This window comes from Mastomys coucha, unplaced genomic scaffold (assembly GCF_008632895.1).
Source record: "Mastomys coucha isolate ucsf_1 unplaced genomic scaffold, UCSF_Mcou_1 pScaffold16, whole genome shotgun sequence".
Classification (NCBI taxonomy): Eukaryota; Metazoa; Chordata; class Mammalia; order Rodentia; family Muridae; genus Mastomys; species Mastomys coucha.
In genome coordinates, this window is record NW_022196898.1 from 18,815,612 (window position 1) to 18,841,784 (window position 26,173).

Sequence of the window (26,173 nt, forward strand, 5' to 3'; positions counted from 1 at the left end):
TGTAAACCTATGTACTGAAAGGTATAAAAAAATGTGTGCTTTTGTTCCTGGGTGTCGCCTTTGCTCAGAATGCAGGACAACCCCAGTATACTGGTTCAATAAAAACCAAATTTAACAGTAACATTGACTTAAATTTGTGCTTCCGTTCTCAATCTGACTGTTTTGGGTATGCCTGATCAGAAGGTGTGAGGGAAGATAACTGGTAAGTAGACAGAAAATGAAGGAACAACATGTGAACTTTCTGCAAGTTCTAAGAGCAGGTTCCACAGGGTGGCAAATGCTACAGCCTTCTCAGTATTTCCAGACTGAGTTTGCATGGTTTCTGGTGATTCTGTGGGATCTGGTTTTCCTTTCAATAAACACCTTTGCTGCCTAAATCAAACAGGGTGCAGGCTTGTTGTGGATGGGCCGGGTGCTGTTTGCATTTTGATGTTAATTCCACTCTCTTTGGAGGGGTTGTGGACAAGGAGTGAGTCACATACTAAGGTGACTTCTTGTAAACCATCCCCTAATGAATAAAGGAGCCAATCACTGGACAAGTAGGAGGGATTTCCTGGTTGGAGGAGGAGGAGGAGAAGGAGGAGAGAAGACCCTTCTGGATGGGGATAGCATGAGGACAAAATGTAGGTACTAGTGTCTTCTGGTTTCAGTGGGGAGTGAATCCATCAGGATTTGCCAGATTTATAAAGCTTACAGGATTCGGATTTTAGTTGTTGTGCCCAGTGATTGACTGAGTTACTGCTGTTTCTGAACTAAGTTTTTGTTGTGCTTTCCTTCACTAGGCAGCTTGTCTGGCTTCAAGAGAGAAAGGTACAGCAGCAAATCGTGGGTTTTCCTGATGTGCACCACAAAGGCTACGGGTGATTTAAAACACCAGGGCTGGTGTGCTAATGACTCGACTCACCAGTGGGAACCTAGCGAGCTGGGTGGGGAGATTTTGGAGCTCTGAGTCAGAGAGTCTCCACAAGATAAGAACTGGTCAGCAAGACCACCAGGGCATAATCACTGGGTGAAGCGTGGGAACTTGCTGTTCATTTTAATATTTCCTGCAACACAGGTGTATCTTTAAAACACTATGGTTGGGTCCCAGACCACAGAAATGAAGCAGATATTACAGTAAAGTAAGTCATAGAAAGTTGTTAGTTTCCTAGTGCATAACAAATTGAATGCTTACACTCAACTGCAGTCTATTAAGTGTACATTATCATTATGCCTAAAAGGTACATTTTTGAATGAAAAATTTTTACTGATAGTTTGGAAAGATAGCTCAGTGAGTAAAGGTTCTTGTGACACAAACCATGGAGCCTTAGTTCCATCTCCAGAATCCTTGGAAAGATGTAAGGAGAGAAGTAACACCATGAAGTTGTCTTTTGGTTTCCACACCTGTGCTGTGGCACATGAACCTCCAATAATAAATTAATTTTTAAAAATCTATGTTTTTGGATACAGGCTGAACATTGGACTAGCAGGACCATAAGACTCTATTCCTGCCTGTTTCTGCTGTACATGCTTGAGTTTCTTGCCAGCACATTGTCATGCAGTGGTATTCAGAGGGTAATGAGCAGTGGCTCAGAATTCATGAAGTATACAAGAGTCATTGAAGGTAAATGATAAAGCTGGTAGGAGATAAATCCATGGTGTCATAAAATAGAGGAGATAACATCTGGAGAGGATGATCTGGTGAAGCTTCACTTGGTATAGATGCAGCCATCTTGTGTGTCAGAGCAGAAGCTTTGACAGTAGAGAACACTGTAGAGTGCCTGGGTGCATTCCAAAGAAAGTTGCAGAAAATTGACTGATTATACTTCAAAATCTATAATGTATTTTATTTTATATTTTGAGACAGGGTTTCTCTGTGTAGTCCTACCTGTCTTGGAACTCATTTGTAGACCAGGCTGGTCTCAAACTCAGATCTGCTTTCCCCTGTTTCCAGAATGCTAGGACTCAAGGTCTGCACCATCAAGCCTGGCTTAGTTTATTTTTAAAGTTTTATTTATTCTTCACTTATACAGTACATCTAAACCACACCTTCCACTCCCTCCACTCCTCCAATCGTCTCCCACCTCCCCTCTCCCCCCTGAAAGTCTCCCCCATTTCTTGTCTCTCTCAGAAAAAAACAAACCTCCCATGGACATCAACCACACATAGCACAAGATACAATAAGACCAGGCACAAAACCTCACATTAGAGCTGGATGAGGGAACCCAGTAGGAGGAAAAGGATCCTAAGAGCAGCCAAAAGAGTCAGAGATATACCCACTCCCACTGTTAGGAGTGCTCCTAACCAAGCCAGCAACCATAACATAAGTGCAGAGACCCTCTAGCACAGACCCACACAGGCTCCGAGATTGCTCCTTCAGTCTCTGTGAGCCTCCATGAGCCCTGCTTAGGGTTCCCACAGGCTATGCTCTCCTAGTATCTTGAGCCCCTCTGACTCCTACAATTCCTCCTCTCACCTGTGGGGTTCCCCAATCCTGGAGGAGAGGGGCCCAATAGAGACCTCCAACCTGGGCTCTCTCTCAATCTAATATTTGGCTAAGGGTCTCTGCATCCACTCCCATCAGCTGTTATAGGCAGCCTCTCTGATGATGACTGGACTAGGTGCTGATTTATGAAGTATAGCACAACTTTATCAGGACATGACTTCACTGATTACCACCCCCACCCCCTCCAGCCTTAGCAAGTCACGTTTGGTTCTACCTTATAGAAGAGAAATAGACTTTGTGGGTGGATTGGAGGTGCGTGGGATGAGAATAGGAGGGAATCAGTGAATCAGGGTGGAAGGAAAGAGTCCTGGGAGAGACAACAGGAATTGGGACATTTGAAAGCCTAGTGCAGTGGAAACTATGTCTCTTGGCCATCAAGCCTCCAGTTCCTGGTCATCCAGGCAGTGTCAGGAATGGGCTCCCTATCATGATGGGCTTCAAATTAAACCCATCATTGGTTGTCCACTCCCACAAGTTCTGTGCCACCTTTGCACCAGCACATCTTGCAGGCAGGACAAGTTTTGTAGCTGAGTTGATGTCCCACCACTGGATACCTTGCCTGGTTACAGAGGATGGCCAGTTCAGGCTCTGCATCCTCCATTTCTAGGAGTCCTAGATAGACAGTTTCTGCTGCACTAGGCTTTCAAATGTTCCAATTCCTGTTGTCTCTCCCAGGACTCTTTCCTTCCACCCTGCTTACCGATTCCCTCCTATTCTCATCCCATGTACCTCCAATCCACCCACAAAGTCTATTCTATTTCTCTTCCCAGGGAGATCCATGTGTCCCCCTTAGAACCCTCCTATTTACGTAGCCTTTCTGGGTCTGTGGACTGTAGCATGATTATCATTTACTTAACAGCTAATGTCCACTTATAGGTGAGTACATACCATGTTTGTCCTTCTGTGTCTGGGTTACCTCAGGGTGATTTTTTTTTCTAGTTCCATCCATTTGCCTACAAATTTCATAATGTCATTTTTTTAAACTGCTAAGTAATACTCCATTGTGTAAATGTAACATATGTTCTTTAATATCCAGATTTATATAATAATAAAGTTACAATTTACAAGATGCCAGTTCAATGATTTTAGAACCAGATAATAAAGACAATATTCTAACTCAATTAATCTATTTTGTAAAAACCTGCTTGGTTATATAACCTCATGGGGTCTGGACCATCCTTATCATCTACATCCATTATGATGTCTTCTCCTCCAGCTCATAAATGTTCTTTATCCATTCTTTGGTTGAAGGGCATGTAGGTTGTTTTCAGTTTTTGGCTATTATAAATAGAGCTTCTATGAACATAATTGATCCAATTGTCTTTGTGGTAGGATGGAACATCTTTTGACTATATGCTGGGTCTTAAGATTCCAATTATTTGAAGAACTACCATATTGATTTCCATTGTGGCTATAGAAGTTTGCATTTTCACCAGCAATAGAAAAACATGTTCCCCTTGGTCCATATCCTTGATAGCATGAGCTGTCATTTGTGCTACTGATATTAGCTATTCTGACAGGTATAAAATGAAATCTAGTTTTGATTTGTACTTCCCAATGAGTAAAAATGTTGAACACTTATTTTGATTTATTAAATCAATTATTTATTGATGTCTAATTTCTTTTCTTTTCTTTTTTTTTTCTTTTTTTCTTTTTGGTTTTTCGAGACACGGTTTCTCTGTATAGTCCTGGCTATCCTGGAGCTCACTTTGTAGACCAGGCTGGCCTCGAACTCAGAAATCTGCCTGCCTCTGCCTCCCAAGTGCTGGGATTAAAGGCGTGCGCCACCACCGCCCGGCAATGTTTAATTTCTTGGTTTATATATTTTAGATATGTTAGATATTATTCTCTATTGGATATGAAGTTGGTGAAAACCTTTTCCCATTCTGTAGGCCATCATTTTATCTTATTGACAGTGTCCTTTGCCTTGCTTTTCAGTTTCATGGGTTTCATGATTGTTGATCTTAGTGCCTATACTATCAGTGTTCTGTTCAGGAAGTTGTCTCTTGTGCCATGGTAGGCTACCCTCTACTATTTTTTATTTTTTTAAAGATTTATTTTATGTATGTGCGTACACTGTAGCTGTGTTCAGACACACCAGAAGAGAGCATCAGGTCCTATTACAGATGGTTGTGATGGGTAGGTTGTGATTACAGGTAGATGCTGGGAATTGAACTCAGGACCTATGGAAGAGCAGACAGTGCTCTTAACCGCGGAGCCATCTCTCCAGCCCTATCTTTTACTTTATATCAGGTTAAGTGTATCTGGTTTTATGTTGAGGTCTTGGATCCACTTGGACTTGAGTTTTGTGCAGGGTGATCAATATTGACCTATTTGCATCTATTTGCATCTATTATTTTGTGTAGACATTTATTTAGACCAGCATAATTTTTTGAAGATTTTTTTCCCATTGTATATTTCTGACTTATTAGAAACCAGATGTCCAAGTGCTGGGATTAAAGGCATGTGCCACCACAGCCCGAGGACAGAGTAGTGTCTGCCCAGCATGCATGAGTAACCTGGGTTTGATCTCTAACACTGCACAGAAGGAAAATTTACAACCGTTATGTTCCAAAGAGAGAAAAGGGAGAAAACACTATCAAAGAAAAAAGGCCCCAGAATATTGCCAAAATCTATAAAAACGCATGGCAGCCAAACAGGATGAATCTACACTAGGTATAGTGACTCCTGTGAAGTCTCAGGCAAGATAGAAAAGGGGAAGCATGATGAGGAAATGATATAGTGTTTACAGACCTGAGAATTCAGAGATAACAAAGAAAACGGAAACAGTAGACAGAAAGGGTTACATATAGAGTACAGGACTGAGGATAGAGTTCATTGCTCAATGTTGGCCTAGTATGTCCAAGACCCTGGGTTTGATCCTCAACTCCCTACAACCTATGAAAGAAAAAGGAAAAAAGGGGAACCAATAAAAAATCTTTAAAATACCTTGGAAAACATTCTAAGAAAGAGAGTGGAAAGTATTTTTAAAAACTTATTTATGTATATGAGTCCACTGTCGCTGTCTTAAGACATACCAGAAGAGGGCACCAGATCCCATTATAGATGCTGTGGACTGGTTGCTGGGAATTGAATTTAACCTGTGAAAGAGCAGTTAGTCCTCTTAACTGCTGAGCCATCTCTCCAGCATGGAAAGTATTTTTAATGAGCTCAAATTTTAAGTCTTTTGTCTTTCATGTTACAGTTAAAGCATATCTAAAGCTGGTAAAACTCAGAAGCTTAAAAGGTTTAAAAAAAAAAAAAACGGTTATGGTGGTGCATGCCTAATCCCAGTACTTGGGAGGCAGAGGTAGGTGGATCTTGAGTTTGAGGCCAGTTGGGTCTAGAGACTAAATTTCAGGACAGTCAGGAAAAAAACCAAACCAAACCAACCAAACCAAACCAAACCTAACCTAACCTAACCTAACCCAAATGCAAACCGAACTACCACCACCAAGAACCACAAAAGAAAATACCTATAGAAAAATAAAGCTACCAGGCGAAGTGGCACACAACTTTAATCTCAGCACAGGAGGCAGAGGCTAGGTATAACTCTTGAGTTTGAGGCCTGCCTAGGTAGTGAGTTCAGACTAGCCAGGGAAACAAATCAACAACAACAATAATAAACCTTGGCAACCACTAATCTATAGGATGGTGCTGGTAAATCATTTCAAGCTTTGGGAGTTGCCTTGCAGGCAATTAAAGTGGGAGGGAGAGGAAGGCTGAGCCATTTCATTACAGCCTTTCATACCGTTTCCTGTTCCTTACATGGGCAGTAGTTCTTTGATGAAAGTAAATGCAACAAAACAGATGAGTAAATAAGGAGATATTTATGTGGCTTCCCCAAAACGCTATATTGTACGAAAATATATTTCACATATTTTTAATCCTCAATTGAGCACTTAGAAAATACAGGCAAAATAAAATAACATGTCATGAGACAAGTCTGTAAAACATGTGCTTCTATTGAAATCCTTTAATACTGCCATCTTGTGGTAGCAAAATAACTATGGAAGAAAAAAATATACAAAACACGTGCATGATCTAAAATTTAAAACTGTTTTCTGCTATGTAGTGACACATGCCTATAATCCCAGCAGTAGGGAGGTAGAGGAAGGAGGGCTGCTTTTAAGTTAGAGACCAACTTGGTCTACATAGTGAGTCCCAAGCCAACAGAGAGGAACTCTGTCTAAAAATCATTAAAACCAAATAAAATCATACAGATCTAATATAATGAATCTATTCACCACAATACCTGTTTCTTTTTAAACATTAAATGTCTTTCGAAAACCTGTGTAACTTTTAATTTAAACCTCAGTTCTGTTCACTCCCCTGCTTCCCTGTCCAATATCAAGTCTAGGGCAAGTGACCTACCCTTAAGCTCCAGTTCCCAACAGGAGCATTTTAAAATAGAAGTATAAATCATGTTGTAAATGCAGCATATATGGGGTTGGATTGCTAAGAGTGATGCCAGCCCATGCTATCGAGTGAAGCCTTGTCTCAAAAAACAAAATAATACAATTAGCTTCTCACTTTTAGCGCCTACTTTTTAGATGTAGTTCAAGGTTCCTATGGGCCTCCCTGCTGCATGGCCACTGCTCAGTGTTTTCCAGCTTTGCCTGTTCCAGATCATCATCAGAGTAGCACAGTGTGATACTTTTGGGCCTGACTTCCTACCATCAGCAAAACTTTCCTTAAAATGCACTCATGTCATATCTTGTGTCCTTCTTCTTACAGGAGAGTGCTAGTCCACTTGAACGAACTGATTCCAGTTTAGATCAATTGTGAATAGCAAAGCTCCAAGTATTCAAGTACAGACTTTTTTTTTTTCTTTTTTTCTGTTTTTTTCGAGATTGGGTTTCTCTGTGTATTCCTGGCTGTCCTGGAACTCACTCTGTAGACCAGGCTGGCCTTGAACTCAGAAATCTGCCTGCTTCTGCCTCCCAAGCGCTGGGATTAAAGGTGTGCGTCACCACCGCCCGGCCAAGTAGACTTTTTATGTGGCTAAAGTCTTCACTCCACTTGAGCATCTATCTAGGAGTGGGATTGTTTGATTGCAAGGTAAAGTGCACATGTAACTTCCCAAGAATCTGCAATACTTTGAAACAAGTTGAATGTAGTATTTCATCAGGTATCCTTAGCAGCAGCAAGCCACTTTAATGACAGAGTATCTAACCATTCATGGACATACTTCTTGTGATTAAAGATGTTGAACATCTTCTACAACACACGAAATAATTTTTGCTTACATTTTTTCCCCCATGAAGTTGTCTGTGGAAAGTGTGGGTCACTTTAAACTTGTTTTCTAGTTGAGTTTATACACTGAGATTTCACTGATTTTCTATAACATTTAAAGTTTTCTCTAACTTAATCTGGAATATGAAGTTAGCCCTTGGACAAAGTCTAAACATTTTCATAATTTCTATATGACACCCAGAAGAAATGGCTTGTTTGAACTGCTCTGAAGTTAAGAAAGCAGAGATGGTTCCCAAGGGCCACTGGGTTCCAGTGATAAAAAATCAGCTGGAGCTCCCGAGTGTCCTGTAAACAGTTGTGTTGTGGCACTTTGGAGCCAGGACAAGGCTCAAAACTGAACCAGCTTATAAAGAAAAATGTTGACATGGCACCCCAAAATAGGACTGGACCTAGAGCTGTGAGATAAAACTTGCTGACCGGCCCCCCGAAGTGTTGTAGGTTACCCCACTTATTTCAACTTGACAATGCTATACTCAAGCACACCCTTAATGACCAATTGCTCTAAAAGCTTCTCCAGTGTTCTTGTCTTCAATCTTATCTCACAACCAAACTGACAAATTTACTTAAAGGACCAAATTGATGATATTCCTTAAGATTCCCAAACCACACCTCCAAAAATCTTTTGTTGCTCAGCCTGGGTCTTTCTCAATATTCTTGCTGTGTTTAGTCCTTACTTTCCTTGGAGACTTCCTCTCTCCACATCTGGGCTAAGGGCCTATCCTTTCCTCTGCATATATTCACTCATTTAAAGAGTATGTGAAGGGCTGAGGATGTGGTTAAGTGATAGAGCACTTGTTAGGTGGTGGAAAGCTCCATCCAGGTTTGCTTTGTGCCCCTAAAGAAGCAAATAAATAGTGAAGACCCCCCCCCCAATCAAGGAATGTTTTATATCCCTAACCATCAGCTACATGATTCTTGCTATTATCAGCAATATATAGACTCCAATTCCTTGCCTTTGCCTTGAGAAAGGATCTCATTTTGTAGCTCTGGGTGTCCAGGAACTCAGCAGATAGATCAGACTGACCTTCAAATTAGAGATCTGCCTGCTTCTACCTGGATTTAGTCTGCTGGACTAAAGGTGTGCATACTCAAAAAAAGAAAAATTCTATAAGACTTATTTGTGGGCACTGAACTAGGGCCTTTTGCATATTAAGCAATGCTCTAATCACTGAAGTACAACAATGCTTACCTGTGCTGGAGTATGAGAGCTTTTATAAAGATCTTGTACAAGAAGTGTTGGGTAAAGGTTGAGTATGACAGAGCACATCTGTGATCCTAGCACTTGGGAGGTAAAGGAGGATTCTGGATTTGAGACCATTCTGGGTCATAACGCAAGACCATATCAAAAAAAAAGTTGGAACCCCCACCCCCACCCAAAAAAAGAGCTAGTATATCTAAGTGGCTATAGAGGCAGAGGTCAGGGCCATATTGATCACTGTTGTCCAGGCAAACTTGTAATTATTTGGTGATGTGGTCAATCAGCACCATCAACCGATTTCACACAACATCATCACTCACCTTTATGATTTGGGCTCTTTGGGCAAAATCCACTACAATGGAAAATTATTTCAATACACAACACTTCAAAAGAGCTAGGCCATTAATCTTAGAAGACACAAGGTTCTGCTTCACAGTATGTTGGATATAAACTGGTACACAAGGACTTATTTCCATATCCTGTGGATGCCAGACATCCAGATTGGACATGGAGAAAAGGAACAAGCTTTCATCTATGAAGGAGTGATGTTTCTCTCTTTCCTACAGAAAGTCCCTAGATTTGAGGTAGTGAGGGAAATTTTAAAAATTCAAGTTGAAAAGACTTTTAGGTAGTCATGTGAGAAGTTGCATCATTATCACACACTTTTATTGAGTGCCCACAGAATTCAGGCACGTTCATGTTTACAGAGCGTTGCTGATATGCTGACCTTGCCCTTAAGGAGCTTACAATCTAGCAGGAGAGAGACAAGAAACGCAGGTGTGAAAGCAATGAGTGAACAGACACTACAGACTGAAAAATCACCATCAACATAAAACACATATCGCAAAATGAGAGTTAATGGGGATGGCAAGGATGGGAGATAGCCTTAGTATATTCCTGACTTCCTGAAGGTCATAGGCTTAAAATATTCAAGGGACAAGAGTGGAGCTGAGAAAAATCAGGATACAAATGAGCTAAATTCTCCCTTACTCCCTGCTCCCCGGGGGATGGGGAGAGGGGTCACAAGGACTACAGGAATAAAACAAAGTTTGCAGTAATCTTAGCACCTCTAGCCACAGTGGATTTGGACCAGAACAAAACTACTATTTAGATGACAATCGTCCACTGGTTCAAAGGAGAATGAACCCTTTTTCCTGCACCAGCTCTATTACATATAAAATGCCTCAGGTTGAATGTTTAACATGTCCAGTGGTACCACTGTGTTAAAGAGTAGTAGGCCAGCTAGGAAAATACAGATGTGGCAGAACTGCAGGAGTTACCCTGCAATACTGGGACGTACTAGATTTGTTGAAGACTTACTTCACCTGTTTACAAAGGCAGTACACTGGCAAATCAAAGGGGAAATGGCTAGAGGTAGAAGCTATCCAGAATACCTGATAGCTATGTCTCATGCAGGGTTGAACAAAGATAAAACCCTTAATACTTTAGGAAAGGTTATCTAGAATATCCTATCAATTATGAGTCAAATTATGGAAAATTTCCACATTTCTTTGGAAAAAGACACTCTTTAGTTAAGTTGGGGAGTTAGTATTACTATATGCTTAAACAATAAAAAGGCAGGCTGGGGATGTAGCTCAGTGGTGTTCTGCATGCTCAACACACACACACACACACACACACACACACACACACACACACACACACACACACACACACACACACACACACACACACACACACTGTAAGAAGGCAGGTATATACTAATGAGGAAGGACTTAAAGAATGGAGAGGCACGCTGAGGGGATTATCTGCAAGGCAAATAACCAGAGATTGAATTTACCATAAAAATATGTAGACTAGTAGCTATTCCTAATAGTTGTTTCAAATTAGAGTAAAAAGCAGATTGGAGGAAACATTGGGTAAAATTAGCAACTATAGTCAGAGTTCATTTGCTACTGCTGTTTGTATGTGTCCCAAACTTTTACCCATTTTGAGGTATTGAGGGTGACAACTTAATCTACCAATGGTATTTACAGGTGGAACATCAAGAACATAAGGCTACACAAGGTCACTAGAGTTTCCATGGTCACTAGAGCCCCATAATGCATGGTTTGTGGGTTAGGAAATCAGGTAAAAGAATACATATATACACACTAGCACTCCACCTCTTGTCAAATGATGTACTTGAACACCATAGGACAGCTATCACTAGATGCAGCCCTTGACCCTAGACCCAATTCGAACCTCTTTAAAATTTACCATGTATGGGATATTCAATTACTACAAGAAAGTCAAAACCAGTCCAATAGAGCTATCCAGAGCAGAAGTTAAATAGAGTTAGGGAAAATAGGATAAAGCTTTAAGAGATACAGAAAAATAAAATAGAAAAGGTCATTTCTTAATACTTTAGTGTGTGTGTATATGTGTAAGGGATGGGGACAAACTCATGGAGGTCAGAGGGCAACTTTCAAGAGTCAGTTTTCACCAGGCGGTGGTGGCGCATGCCTTCAATCCCAGCACTTGGGAGGCAAAGGCAGGCGGATTTCTGAGTTCGAGGCCAGCCTAGTCTACAAAGTGAATACCAGGGCAGCTAGGGCTATACAGAGAAACCCTGTCTCAAAAAACCAAAAACAACAACAAAAAAACAAAAAACCAAACAAACAAAAACAACAAAAAAACCCAACTAACCAAACAACAACCCCACCCCACTCCACCCCCAAACAAAGAGTCAGTTCTCTCCTTCCACCATGTGGATTCCAGGGATCGAACTTGCATCAGGCTTGGTGTGAAGCACCTTTACCCTCTGAGCCATTTTATGAGGCTCACAAATATCTTTACAAAGATTACAACTAGAACTGATAGGAAAAACTAAGTAACTTGGAGAAGGTAATATAGTTTGAGTTACAGAGGAGATGAAATTTGTGGAGAAAAGGCAAGAAACAGGGCAAGATCAGGAACCACAGGACTGCTGTGGCCCTGGTGGGAGGCACTTTCCTGTATACTCAGCTGGTCTCACAAAGCAAAAGCTATTAAAGTCAGAAAAAGAAGAGCTTGACACAGATATCCAGAGCAAATTATTTATTATTTAAAGATTTTTTTAGGACTAGTTTTAGGACTATTCAAGTTAGTGGAACTGCTAGGTTAATCTCTGGGGTGGGAGCATGTTAATTCTATTTTTCTCATATATAACTAATGCAGCATTTAATAATAAAACAAGTCCAGTAGACAACTACTTCTGATCACAGTGCTAGGTTTTTCAGCATCCTTTATTAAGAGTTAATGTGCACTACATAGGAAAATGCAGTGGCATGCGGAGGCTGAGGCATGAAGATGGTATGAGCAGAGAAAGGAGACAGAGGCCTGTCTCAGCAACGTAGTGAGTGCAACCTTTATAAAAAAGGTTGTACTATGGCCATCAATGTGCACTATGATCTAATTTGGACACCTAAACTATGCAGCAACATTTATCTATGTATTCTAAATAAACCATATATATGAATATTCATATATATGTACACATACACACACCCCTTCTCTCATACATATATTTGCAGTGCTAGGCTTCTCACATGCTAGACAAGAGTCATACAACTGAACTGTATCCCCAGCCCTAAAAAGAACAAGTTTTAATAAGGTGTTTTGTGGTTATTTAACAAGTTTACAATTAGAGCATTTGAAGGCTATATTTTAAGCACAGATTTGCTAGTAAGGTATTTGGATAATATTGAAGAGTCATCTAGATTTCTTTATATTAAATTATTGGGTGAGATATAATAAATCTTGCCAATAATTAACCACATTAAAAAAAGTGTAAGGACACTCAAATATCTAGGCCTCTAACACAGTTGGCGATATTTTAAAAATAAAGTTTAAACATTAAAAAGGTTTGACTGTTTATTTTGCATTGGTTTACAAAATTAAATAGTAACTCAAAACACTGTCTAACAAGTAAACACACAGGCCTTAACCTGATCCTTAACAAAACTCTGGACAAATCCTCTTTTCATAACTCTTTAAGAGAGTTAGAATCAATTACTTCATTGTGTAATTTAGGAATTCCTAGAAATTCCAACACTACATGGAAACTGTATACATCCACAGTATATGCACTTTGGAGGTAAGCTGAACCAGAATTCTTGATGGGCTCTCACAGGTAATCTTAAAAAAAATTAGCTTATACTGTGAGGGGGTAATCATTTAAACTGTCCCAATTGTGATACTTTGTAGTTTAATGATATGTAGAGTGTACAACAGCCCCCAACATGACCTGGTATACAAACCTTGTACAATACCTTCCTGCTACAGGGCAGGTCCTGTTAATCTAGTTGACAATAAATATCTCTTGTCATGGACCAGAATGCATCAAATGTGTAGGGATTTTGCAAGTGTAATAAAAGTTTGGGTTTTAATCAAAACAGAAATTACCCTGGGGGATGAGTGACCTGACCTTACCAAGCCAGCCCTTCAAAAGAGGGCACAAGCTTCCCCTGAGATCAGAGAGTCTCCTGCTAGTCTTAAAGAAGCAAGCAGCCAGGAGCTCTATTGCTACAAGGAAATGGATTGTGTCACATGAGCGCACAGAGCAAGAGCCCTCAGAAGAGAATCTAACCAAACTTTAACTAGATTTCTGACCCACAGAAACTGTAAAACAAGCATATGTCGTATTCTAGGGCAACAAGCTTGAGGTAATTAGTTATAGTCTCAAAAGACAAAAACTTGCCAGGCAGTGGTGGCTCACGCCTTTAATCCCAGCACTTGGGAGGCAGAGGCAGGCGGATTTCTGAGTTCGAGGCCAGCCTGGTCTACAGAGTGAGTTCCAGGACAGTCAGGGCTATACAGAGAAACCCTGTCTCGAAAAACAAAAAAAGACAAAAACTTATTTCTAACTTTTGTTGAATCTGAAACAACAAAGAATTGGAAGAGTGTTCCAAAAGTTATACTGGTATTACAACAAACCCAGTCATTTCAGACCTTAAAGAAAAAAAGCAAGAAGTACCTTCAACCCTATAAGGTGCAGTCAAGGTAACCCTAACTAAACTCTCCTGGTGGATCTTAATGGTGTATAGATAGCTTCGATTACAGAAATGCTATAGGTTTGGCCCAGTGCAATATGGAAATACAAGGTTCACCATTCCACACAATTGCTGATGCCTTTCAAATTACAAAATAAACATATACTACTCATACTTCTTAATATAATATTCTCATTTTTTAGTACTTGAGAGGGGCTTGGTGTCAAAAATGGCAGTTTAAGATCATGAAATAACATTTAGCTTATTAGAATCACTACTCTATTTCCCTCTTATCAGATATAATAATGATTTCTGTTCAAATTAAATCAATTTCCTAAATCACTGAAGAATCTTTAAAAAGTTGTTTATGTGGGACAAATTTCAGATATACAAAAGCACACCTTAGAATTCTAGAAAAAAAAATCAATGTCCTATAGAGATCATAGTTAGACCTTATTTAGATAAATAATTAAGACCTTCAGGTAGCCCTTAGAGACAGGAATATTGCTCCTATACATTAATTTCTGAAGCAGGGTCTTATGACAATAAAGCCTAGGCTGGATTTGAACTTGGTAATTCTCCTGCCTCAGCATACCAAGAGCTAGAATTACATGCTCACCTACCTACCAGGATTCTTTATATATATAGATAACTATTTTATATAGCTGGCCTATTACAAGTGCACTGATTATTGTTTAGTAAAAAATCAGAATTTAAGCTTTCTGGGGGGAAAAAAAGGCCTTGTATACACACTATCATTTGGAGCCACATGTTCGCTATGTCAATATTTAAAATATAACTCAAACTGTCTCTTAATCCTCTTGACCCGAGAAAGTGAAGGAAGGCCAAAGCCTTGGTTAGTGTCAACAGGGAGACATTACAATTGTAGATGGTGTCAACTGAACAAGTTCTGTGAACTGAAATACTAATATGCCCAGAATGAAATTACAGAGCTTATGACATGTCTTATGTTGGCTCTAGGAAAAAAGCTTAAGACAGATAAGAAGCTAATAGGAGCCATTGAGGTATACTCTTAAAAACATTAAATAGAAAAAGAAATCCACACACCACACACACGCCCCATGTAAAACATTGCTTTAAGTTTTAATGTTTATTTCCCCAAGACAGCCTAGCCTGTACTCTACTTGAATAAATTTTACAAGCTAGTTTTCTGCTGCTTCTAGTTTTAAAGTTTAACCATGTTTTTGATGACAAGGAATGCTGCAAAAATACTCTAGTTCAACAAAGAGTTATGATCACAAAATAATTTTTATCCATTCTACAGTGTTTCAGAATTACCAGTTGATTTTTAAACACAAAGTAGATATAGATGCTAATGGTGGCTAACCTGGTATGTTTCTTATAGCAAACTGTTGTTCATGCAACACTTGTGCTCAAAGGGGAAGGCACAGGATTTCCTACAATGAGCCACCTTATAAAGAGTTCTTTTTGTACAAATTAATTTATGACATATTTAATTTAGTGTGCATAACCTCAAAACTGAGGTATTATTCCAATTTATAAAAACCACTTGCATAATTTTTATGCAAGTTTTAAAAATACAAAGTTTTTCTCCCTAAAGTGGCTCAAAATAGATTGTTCATGGCTGCCTACATCTAAGATAAAAAGATTCTAAAACAATTAAACAGATTAGGCATATTATTAAAGGTGTTCAAACCATTACTTGATTTGTACATCTACTCAAACCTCTTCATCGGTCTTTATTCAGCAGTACATATGCACCAAATTCCATTTTAGAAGTTTCCATATCATTTTCATAGAAAACAAAGTTTGAAAACAAGTTAACATTTAAACACAGCACGGTATTCTATCACAACTGAAACTTTCCTTCTTTACAGGACTCAACAGAATCTAAAAATGAACTATGCTGTAGATTTACCTCATGCAAAGATCTTTATGTTATCTCTGAAAATGAAAAGAATGGCTTTTAAAGCACATTTTATACTATTATGGCAACTTGTGTACTGCAACACAGTCTATTGTGAGGGAAATTTATGATTCTTTTTCATGCAAAAATCTACACAAATTAGTTTTGACGATATGGAAAGCTTTTCATAGCATCAAACACTCATCTGGTGCAAATGCACAGGGAAACCTTCCTGAAGTTTTCTGACTTGAGAAGCAACTAAAAAAGCCATACTAGGTAAAGTAAATAAAACTAAATAAAAAAAGGGGTGGGTTGGGATGGGGTGGGGGATAAGGTAGAGGGAGAATAGAAAACACAGGCTGCAGAGTAAACCAATGTCTGCTGCTAAACCGGTCTTTGTTTTCATGTCCAGTGTACATTAACACTTGTGATCTCACTTTGATGATCTACTAGGTTTGTTATCAGCCCCCTGAAGGCAAATCAAGCTTGCATGCGTCCACATACAGCACCACAACCATACTCTCGTTACACAGTCACCCCAGGACTAGGAGTCTGCTTCATGTGTGAAGAGCCCTAGATTTGAAAGATGAACCTGGCTCTCTACCATGGAGCCAGACATTCATTCAACACTGTCCATTCACACACTGCTTCACAGCGAGGCCTGGGCTCATTTTCCTTGACTTATAATGGGCATCGCTTTTATGCTTACAAGGCTTGATGATGATGGCATTTCACTTCCCAATTGACAGAGTAAGTCAATGCTCCGTCTCAGGCACCGAAGACCTGTGACCTGTAGCCCTTTCCTCTCAACCTAAATAAGCATTCATGTCAAGTTTTCCTTACATTGCCACTCACTCTCACTCGCACCCACTCGCCACCTTGACCTCATTTGGGCATTTTCTGTGGTTCCAAATGAAATCTTCACATTTTCTCTCCCGATTTAATGCAGCAGCAGATCCCATGAGCCAAGCTTGATGGATCAACCCTTTTTATATATATGTGTATATATATATATATGTTTCTCGGTGCTGCATTGTACCTAACCTCCACAACATCTTCCTAAAACTGAAACCCCTCTGTTGGTACATTGGTCGATGAATTGAAACCAAATGTTCCACCTTGAACTGACTCTGGAACAAGGCTAGGATCTTCGTCAATCTGAAGGAAAAGAGGAAAAAAAAAACAACAACAAAAAAAACAGGATGATTAGCTTTAAAGTATATAAAAACTGAATCACAGTAATAATTCCATTATCCTCTAAAAAGACAGATCACATCTAAATGATGAGAGTCTGCCCCAAATGTACTACCATCCTTTAGAAAGCTGAAACACTGTGTACTGGCTGGTTTTGTGTGTCAACTTGATACAACCTGGAGTTATCACAGAGAAAGGAGCTTCAATTGAGGAACCGCCTCTATGAGATCCAGCTGTAAGGCATTTTCTCAATTAGTGATCAAGTGGGGAGGGCCCCTTGAGGGTGGTGCCAACCCTGGGCTGGTAGTCTTGGACTCTATAAAAATGCAAGCCAAGCAAGCCAGGGGAAGCAAGCCAGCAAGGAACATCCCTCTATGGCCTCTGCACCAGCTCCTGCCTCCTGACCTGCTTGAGTTCCAGTCCTGACCTCCTTTGGTGATCAACAACAATGTGGAAGTGTAAGCTGGATAAACCCTTTCCTCCCCAACTTGCTTCTTGGTCATGATGTTTGTGCAGGAATAGACACCCTAAGACACTTTGTAAACTCCTTTCCTTAAGGAAGTGAAGAAACAAGAATATACATGATGGAAACCTTATTGAAATAGAAAATTGGAAACAGCCCCAGATTCTAAATGGAGAGGGTCATTACTGGCCCTCACTGTAATTCCTCTTATGTTTAGGAAAGTATAAGAAAGCATACTCTCTATACTTGGGAGGCATGGTGGCACACGCATTGACCTCCACACTTGGGAAGGGAAAGCAGAAAGACTGCCTCCACTTTCTGCTGAGTTTCATCTACGTGGTGAGTTCCAGGTCATCCAGTGCCACACAATAAAAGAGCCTATCTCAAAAAGCACAACCCAAATCTTCAAACAAACAAACATGTATTAGCAGAAATAAATGTTCTATATTTATACTTTTAGAACTGTATAACTTTGTTATTCCTAACTACAACTTAGGACTTCCAAACTGAATACTTGGGTGGTGGTGGTGGCACATGCCTTTAATCCTGCCTACACTTGGCAGGCAGAGGCAAGTGGATCTCTGTGAATTCGAGGCTAGCTTGGTCTACAAGCACAAGTTCCCGGGCAGCAAGAACTGTTACACAAAGAAACCCAGTACTGAAACACAAAAACAAAACAAACAAACAAAAGGAGACAGGATTAAGTCTTTCCTTAAGAGTATGCTTTGTCTGGATTTTATTTATGATGTATTTAACTGCATATTTAAATAAGATTTAGTGTGTACATTTCTTTTTCTATTTGTTTAGATTTATCATGTGGGTGTTAGAAACCAGTGGGTCTACCACAAGAACAAGTGCCCTTAATTGTGGAGTGAACTCTCCAGGATGGTTTTCAATATTTGCTATCACCATCCATCATCCATCGTGTGGAAGAATATGCCACATGGTACACATGTGGAGGAGGTCAGAGGACAACTTGGAAGATTCGGTGCTCTGCTTCTGTAAGAGCAGTAATTGCTCTAACTGCTGAGTGGAATTTCCAGCCTGCTTTTCTATCTTTGCATGCATGTATATATGTATGTGTGTATTTATTGTGTGGGGTGTATGCCATATGGTACACATGTGGAGGTCAGACAACAACTTGGGAGATTTGGGGTGCTCTCCTTCCATTCACATAGGATGGTTCTAGGTACTGAATTCAGATTATCAGCCCTTACCCTAGGAACCCCTTTGTTAGTCCTAGTGAGGGCATTTCTAAATGGCCTATGATTTTTTTTTCTAATACTTTACTCTTTTTTGGTAATATGGAAATGTGTTATGAAACTGGAGTTCTTCTTAAAAATTTTGGTTATCTATATGGGTATTTTGCCTGCATATATGTCTGTGAACCACAGGGGTAGCTGGTACTTATGGAAGAAGGCAGCTTTGGATTCTCTGGAATTAAGAACTACAGATGGTTGTGAGCCACTAAATGGAAGTTGAGAATTAAACCTGGGTTCTCTGGAAGAGGAGCCAGACCTCTTTTTTTTTTCCTTTTAGACACTCCAGAAGAGGGTGTCAGATCTCATTATGGATGGTTGTGAGTCACCATGTGGTTGTGGGATTTGAACTCAGGACCTTTGGAAGAACAGTCAGTGCTCTCAACCACTGAGCCATCTCTCCAGCCCACCTTTCTTTTTCTTGTTTTTTTGGGGGTGGGGTAAGGTAGTGTGGGGTTAGGGGGTTTCGAGAACAGTTTCTCTGTATAGCCCTGGCTGTCCTGGAACTCACTCTGTAGGCCAGGCTGGCCTCGAACTCAGAAATCCAACCTGTCTCTGCCTCTAAGTGCTGGAATTAAAGGCGTGCATCACCACTACCTGGAGCCAGATCTCTTAACATCCTGCCCCAATCCATTTCTCCAGCCCTGAAACTTTTATCCTGAAAAGTTGGAAACATAATTCCTATGGGGTGTAGTGGTATACTCAGAATGAGTACTTGGAAGACTAGGTAGGAAGACTGCTCAAAGTTCAAAGGACAGCCAGGCATATATAGCAAAACATTTTCTAACAAAACCCTACCAAATAAACAGTCCTTCACTTACAATTGTAATTTGGTGGCACCATGAATAAATGTAACTTTGTAACACTCCACATCATATTGTATAGTACCTTTCATTTTCATGATTTACTGTGCTCATTTTGTTTCTTCATCTTATTTGCTTTTAACCACCAATAAAAATTACATTTGAACACATGGATTAAGGGCTTATTTAGGTTATAAGAGTATTACTGGTTTTGTTTGCTTGCCTTTTGATTTCTTTTTTGAGATAGAGTCTCACATAGTCTAGGCTGGCCTTGAAATTACTACACAGCCAAGAACAGCCTTCAATTCATGTCCTAGTTTTTCTTCTAGCTCTGAAGAAAGTCGAATTATAGCTGAATGCCATTACGCTTGGTATCGCTATTTTCTGCTTTGCTTATAGACACGTTATTACCAATTTAAAAGCATGAGAACTGGAAAGAAATCAGCTTATCCAGTACAACAAAACTTCTTATTGTTCTGTTCTTGAGTTAATGTCCTACTGGAATTTAAAAATACTGAAATTTGTTTTCAAAGACAGTAATATTATCGTTACATACCTATTAGAATTCTATTGCAAAAAATTTTATACATACATCCTAGTTTACTATATTTCTTCATTCAGATTTGCTTAGCATATAAAACTAAGAAAATTATAAACATATTAAGTACATCATCTGAAGAGAAGAACTGGTCAATGATCTCATAGGCCAATTTGTAGATGTCCTCATTTTCATGATTCTGAAGTTGTTCAATTTTCTCCAGTCCTGCAAGAAATTTTATGAAGTAAACAATGGTAATTAATGTGCTGCTAGGAGTTACAATAACCTTGAAACACATATAATGCAATCTTTGTACTGTAAAATTTCTGGGTTATAGTCTTTAGGGGTCTATTCCACTGATGAGTCTTAAACTGAGATTTCATGCACAGAGATAGAGGACATTTACCTTAAGGAGACTGACAACTGGAGCAAGAGCATGTTAATGTGCCAATTAATAATGTGACATCTATTAATTACAGACCAATGTTCACAAAAAGCGTAAAATTATTTTCATTATTAAAAATAGACAAGCACATATTCTTTCTAGCATCTGCCCCGCCTTTTAATATCTATGAAAAAGAAACTGAAGATCCTGGCAATAAATACAATGATTCTGTGATGCTCACTGAGAACAATCAAGCCAACCATAGTACTTCAGGGGAAGGAGAACTGAACCTTAGAAGTCTATCAGGTCATAGCAGTACATTACAAAGCACATATACACTAAGCTTACAAATATGCTTTATAGAGTAATAATTTAAAGACTACTGAAAGGAAGAGAAGTTACTTTTCCTCATGAAGTTTTCTTCCTTTGCTTATTCTTTGGATAGAGGAAGATATCTTAAGAGCTTGTCTCTACTTACTCTCTTTCGTTGTTTCTTTTATTAAACACTTTAGTTACTACATAGGACTTTAAATAGTACTTAAAATCTGTTATCTTTCCTACTGTTCAGTTTAATAAAAATAAAATTCAAATGCCTGAATAATTCCATAAGAACAGTTCACAGATTTAAAAACTCAAAACTATCTGATCAGTTATTACTTGCCTTCCTCATTTACACTTTTCATCTGAAACTTTTTTCTCAAAAATCAACAAAAGCTTGCTTCCCTTTCCCTCAATCTAATCTTGAACACCTCACATAATCACTTCTGGAATCCTATTGTTTTCCTGCTGTCTATAGCATCACTGCCTTCACTTACTGTAGCCTGCTCACTGTGTACTCCACTAACTGGTCTTTCTGTCTCCTGTCTCCAAAGGCCCCATGGGTCAGACATCCACCTGAACATATCCTCTTAGATAAAATGTACCAAAGGCCTGTCATTCTTTATGGTAGAACCCACTGAAATTTACAAACACAGACTCCTTTCCACCAGTGAAGCAAGTAATGCTCAAAACCTTTTCTATTTTAATATATACAACTAGTTTACTCATTAAAATACTTTTTTAATCAATTTTTTCTTACTAATTAGTTTTCCAACCCATTCCATATGTCCTCTTTGATGGTTATTATAAAATTTTTGTTCTATTTGTCACATTAGTAATTTTAGTATTCTTCTTATTGCATTAGTAAGATAGTACTAATAAAATAATCTCCTGTTTCTATTTTTTCTTCATTTTTTTTCAGGGATGGGGAGAGAGATACTGGGGCTTCAAACATACTTTAATAAGCATTCTACTGTGCTTACAGAGCTGTAATGCCAGTTTCCTAATACCTATCTCTTACTGCAACAGTTTTCCAGGCCTAGGCTTCTCACTTAAGTTCTTGTAGGTTCTCTTACTCTTTCATTCATGTTCTAATGTCAGCCAGACATTTATTTTAGGCTTATTCAGGTGGACATTTACATTTTGTTCCACAACCATAACTGGCGCATTTTTTTGGCCTGGATGTTAACTTTAAGAGTTAAAAAGTACTGTGTTGTTCACATTCTAGGTGGCTCTGGACCAAAGCCAGATTTAGTAACTATTGTCTTATAGAGTAAAGTATGTGCTATTCAATAAAGCTCTTGATTTCCCAACTTCTCATCACTGGCTGCTTTTCAAGCTTCAACTCAGGGCAGCTGCCATCCCATATTCTGTGATTCAGCAATATTGAATTATTTATAATTTGCTGAATGCTAATTCTCACCTCAGACTTTGCTCATGTTGTTATCTCTGCCTGGAACACCTTTCATCCCTTTTTACTTTATTAATCCTTATTCATCTCTCACAATCCAGCTCAGGTGTCACTTCCTGCTTCTTCCAGGATGGATTAGGTATCCCATTTTGTTGTACATTTCTATTAGGGTAATTAGCACATCAAATCAGTTCATATTTCTCTTTAAATCTAAACTACATGCCTTGAGGGGCTGTTTTGTTTACCACTATCTTCCTACTACTTTAGCATGGTGCTTTTATTATATGGCAACAATTCAGTTACTTAAAAATATACAGAAGGCTAAACAGGGCTGTACACATAGAATATAGTATACTTTATTTTTATTTGATAATCTAAGACAGAAAAATATGGAGCTATATTAATCAGAAAATAAAGGTAGTTACAAAAAGAATATTAAAATACATAATGCATATAACATCTCATAATAAACTTACCACCACATTCTTCTATGAGATTGGCTATGGTTTCTGCTTGATCTTCAGCCATTTTTAATATATTACTTAGTCCATCAAGTACTACTTGCACAACTTGTGCATCTTTTACAGTCAGCAAATTGCAAAAAGGTGGAATAACATTTTGTTGGATAAGATAGGCCACCTGAAAAATAAGGATACCATAAAATGATAAAATAGAGGTCAACTGCCAATTTTTTTTTATTAAAATATGTTAACTTCTAAATTCTGAGTATGAAAACATGAACTCATTTCTTCCATGTTAGACTACATTAAATAATATATATATTTTTTTACACCTAAGATCTTTTCCCTCTTAAGAAATTATTAAATCAACCAAGAGGATGACAGACCTTCTTTAAATACTATGAGTGCTCAGGTAACACCACCTGCTGGTTCTGCAGTGCTCTAAACTTCTCAAGGAAGAGGAGAGGCTATTGTGCAATGCAACAGAGGAAGGCATCAGGAGCACTAACGTGTCACTCTACACTTTATTAACTTGGGAGAGATACTGTCCTGTCCCAGCATCTGCCCCCTGCCCCCATGCCCAGTGCTAGAGTAATAGATAGGTATATTTGGCCTATTTCATGGGCACTGAGGGTCTAAAATCAGGCCCTTATTCTTGTGTAGAAGTGTTCTTACCCACAGAACTCTCTCCCCAGCCTCCATGTTTGTATTTAAATAGAGCTTTTTTTTTTTTTTTTTTTTTTTTAAAATGCATTATCAGTTGCCAATTGGCTCCTTATTCACCTTCTTACCTGTTCTATGGACAAGATCTGCGATCTTTACCAGTGTTGGTCCCCATGTGTGTATAATTTACACCACCCTTTGGTTATCTCCTTGCACTTAAACCTATGCTCCTCGCATTCCTCACCCTGCATCCTAGTCCCAGCTCTGTGACTTGAGTTTACTTTCTCCTTTGTTTTGGTGCTAGTAAATTTACTTGTAGTTATTCATTTGTTAGAAGACTCTCTAATGTAGCTTCTTTCTGCTATATTAATTTTAAAAGTCTGTTATTTCTTGAAACTATTAAAAAAAAACCCTCACTTGATCTTACTCTGATTATAGAAAATTCTTGCATGGAGTCTAGGAGTGAGTTAGCGGGCAGTACTATGCCCGGCACACATAAAGCTCTAGGTTCAATGCCTAGCACTGTAACTTCTAGAAAAACATGTCTCCTAGGAAATATGAGTAAAGGAAATTAAGGAGATAGTTTGGTTATTTTTTTTAAAGATTTACTTATCATTATATATAAGTACACTGTAACTGTCTTCAGACACACCAGAAGAGGGCATCAGATCTCATTACAGGTGGTTGTAAGCCACCATGTGGTTGCTGGGATTTGAACTCAGGACCTTCAGAAGAGCAGTCAGTGCTCTTACCTGCTGAGCCATCTCTCCAGCCCAAGGAGATAGTTTTATGTATATATTAAAGAAAAAAAATCACACAACAGAGTTTGGAGGCATAGATGAGATGTAGAGTACAGGCTTTGGTTCAATCTTCAGCATGTGTTTGTGTATACACACACAAACAAATAGCATATATAACCTAAAACCAAAACCAATCTACAAAATATAATATTCTATTATTTTAAATAATGATTTACTTAAATATAAAGGTATAATTACCTATATTATGATTTTTGCTGGTTTTGAGAAATAATTAAAAGTTCAACTTACTTGGTCTTTCCTCCCACTAATTGTTAAGTTACTTATGGCCCAAGCAGCTTCTTTCTGAGTGCCAAAATCTCCCTTAAAAACAAAATAAAACAAGACCACAGGGTAAATTTGAAAAGATACTTTCTAAAATGATTTTTTAGTTGTTTATTTCTAAGTTTCTCCGGAGGTATGTTATATATATGTATAATTTTTATTTATTGATAAGTCTTAAACAACAACCAATCTATTCTGAAGAAATAAAAATTACTTCCTGTGAATTCTCCTGGGTATGTGTGTGTGACTTAATATTACTGTTCAATATCAGAGTAAATAAAAGTCAAATGCAATTTTCATAAAAGTAAAAATTGAAAACATTTAAAATAGAACAAAGAATTTAGTAATCTTACCTTCAAGATTTTACCAGCAAACTAATTTAAAACATGGTAATAATTCACATCTTTCTACACATGGCTACAGCACAGTAATAGACAAAAATTAGACTCAGTTAATATTCTCAATAGGTACAAAATACAGAAAATCCACAAAATGAAATAACCTAAGCAATTATATTCAAGACTAGAAGCCGCCTAGAAAGAATGTTTTATATTAAGAAAAAACATTTATAAATAAAAGAAACCTAAATTAAAATGGAAACGATCAGTCAGATTGAGGATCTGAGGCAGATAATGGTGCAAATGGGTAGAATCCTTAGAGAGGTGAAAGGGAATTACTATGCAGGAACATTTTCCTATTTACCCAGTTATGCCAACTTGGGGAAAAACAGTCTCCATAGCTAGTCCAGGCTAGCCTTAAAGTCCATATTGTACTGTGTCTAACTTTAAAGTACTGGGATGTTGTTACCATGATGTAGAAGCTATTCTTTACATTCTTTATATGCACATATTATATAAGTATAAAAGTATATTACTACCTATATACTTATTTGTATTATATATTTTATATTTTTAATATTTATTTTATATAAATCTAAATTAGATATTTAGAAAGTTTAGATAAAAATAACACTAGTATGTATTATATATCATTTTAGATAAATCTAAATATACACATATACATATAGCATAATTGAAGTTATACCACTTGGGCTGACAGACTATGTAACCTTGCATGAAATCTTCATCTGAGTTATTGGTCAGAGGGGTTCAAGAGACTACTCAAACAATATAGGCTACTGCTTTTGCCCTTGATTGTCTCTCACTGGTTAAAGGTAAGCCTCTATTTCTGATGACACACCTGGACAGAAGACTAGGAAGATTCAAGCTAGATCTAACCTAAAAGCATCATCCTTCCTGTGGTTTAGCTTCCACACTACTAGAAAGCATGAAAGCTGTCGCAGGAAGGGAAGCAATCAACAATGCTAGCCAGCCATGTGATACCTATGAATCACAATGACCAGCATGTTAGCTATCCCTAAATGTATAATAGCACTCATATGTTAGCAGTAACCAATAGCTACCTAACTGGACTTAAGGCCTGCTAGCACGAGGGAAATCATGTGTTCGGTAATAGAAACTAGTCAGCTATCCAGGACTCACAGTGAGGTGACAGATCTGAGCAGAAATCCTACTACTGCCTTTACTAGACCAGTATAATCCTAATTACATTCTAAAACCTATTCTTATGGCCACAGATAAATGTAGCTCTCACACCTCATCAAAGAAGCTTTTCTTCACAGTATATGGTGAACATAAAACAACAAATGACCTTAACACAGAGATCAATAGATCATGGAGTGTCTAGCTCCAACAGATACATCTACAACATAACTTCCACTTCAGGGTCAGGGAACATCATGAAAGAAGGGTGAGAAAGACTTTAAGACTGTAAGA

At 38.4% G+C, this 26,173-nt stretch overlaps 1 protein-coding gene across 2 annotated transcripts in view; it reads right to left on the reverse strand.

Moving 5' to 3' along the window:
* Nucleotides 1-14,990: 14,990 nt before the first annotated feature.
* The window catches only part of Kpna4 (karyopherin subunit alpha 4), a 60,642-nt gene continuing 49,459 nt past the window's right edge, over nucleotides 14,991-26,173 (reverse strand). For both annotated transcript variants that reach the window (XM_031374074.1, XM_031374075.1), the window contains exons 14-17: nucleotides 24,345-24,416; nucleotides 22,648-22,810; nucleotides 20,188-20,282; nucleotides 14,991-16,958 (exon numbers count right to left, since the gene is read on the reverse strand). In XM_031374074.1, coding sequence (XP_031229934.1) covers nucleotides 16,860-16,958; nucleotides 20,188-20,282; nucleotides 22,648-22,810; nucleotides 24,345-24,416 — 429 coding nt within the window. In that variant the 3' untranslated portion in view covers nucleotides 14,991-16,859. The remainder of the gene's footprint in view (nucleotides 16,959-20,187; nucleotides 20,283-22,647; nucleotides 22,811-24,344; nucleotides 24,417-26,173) is intronic.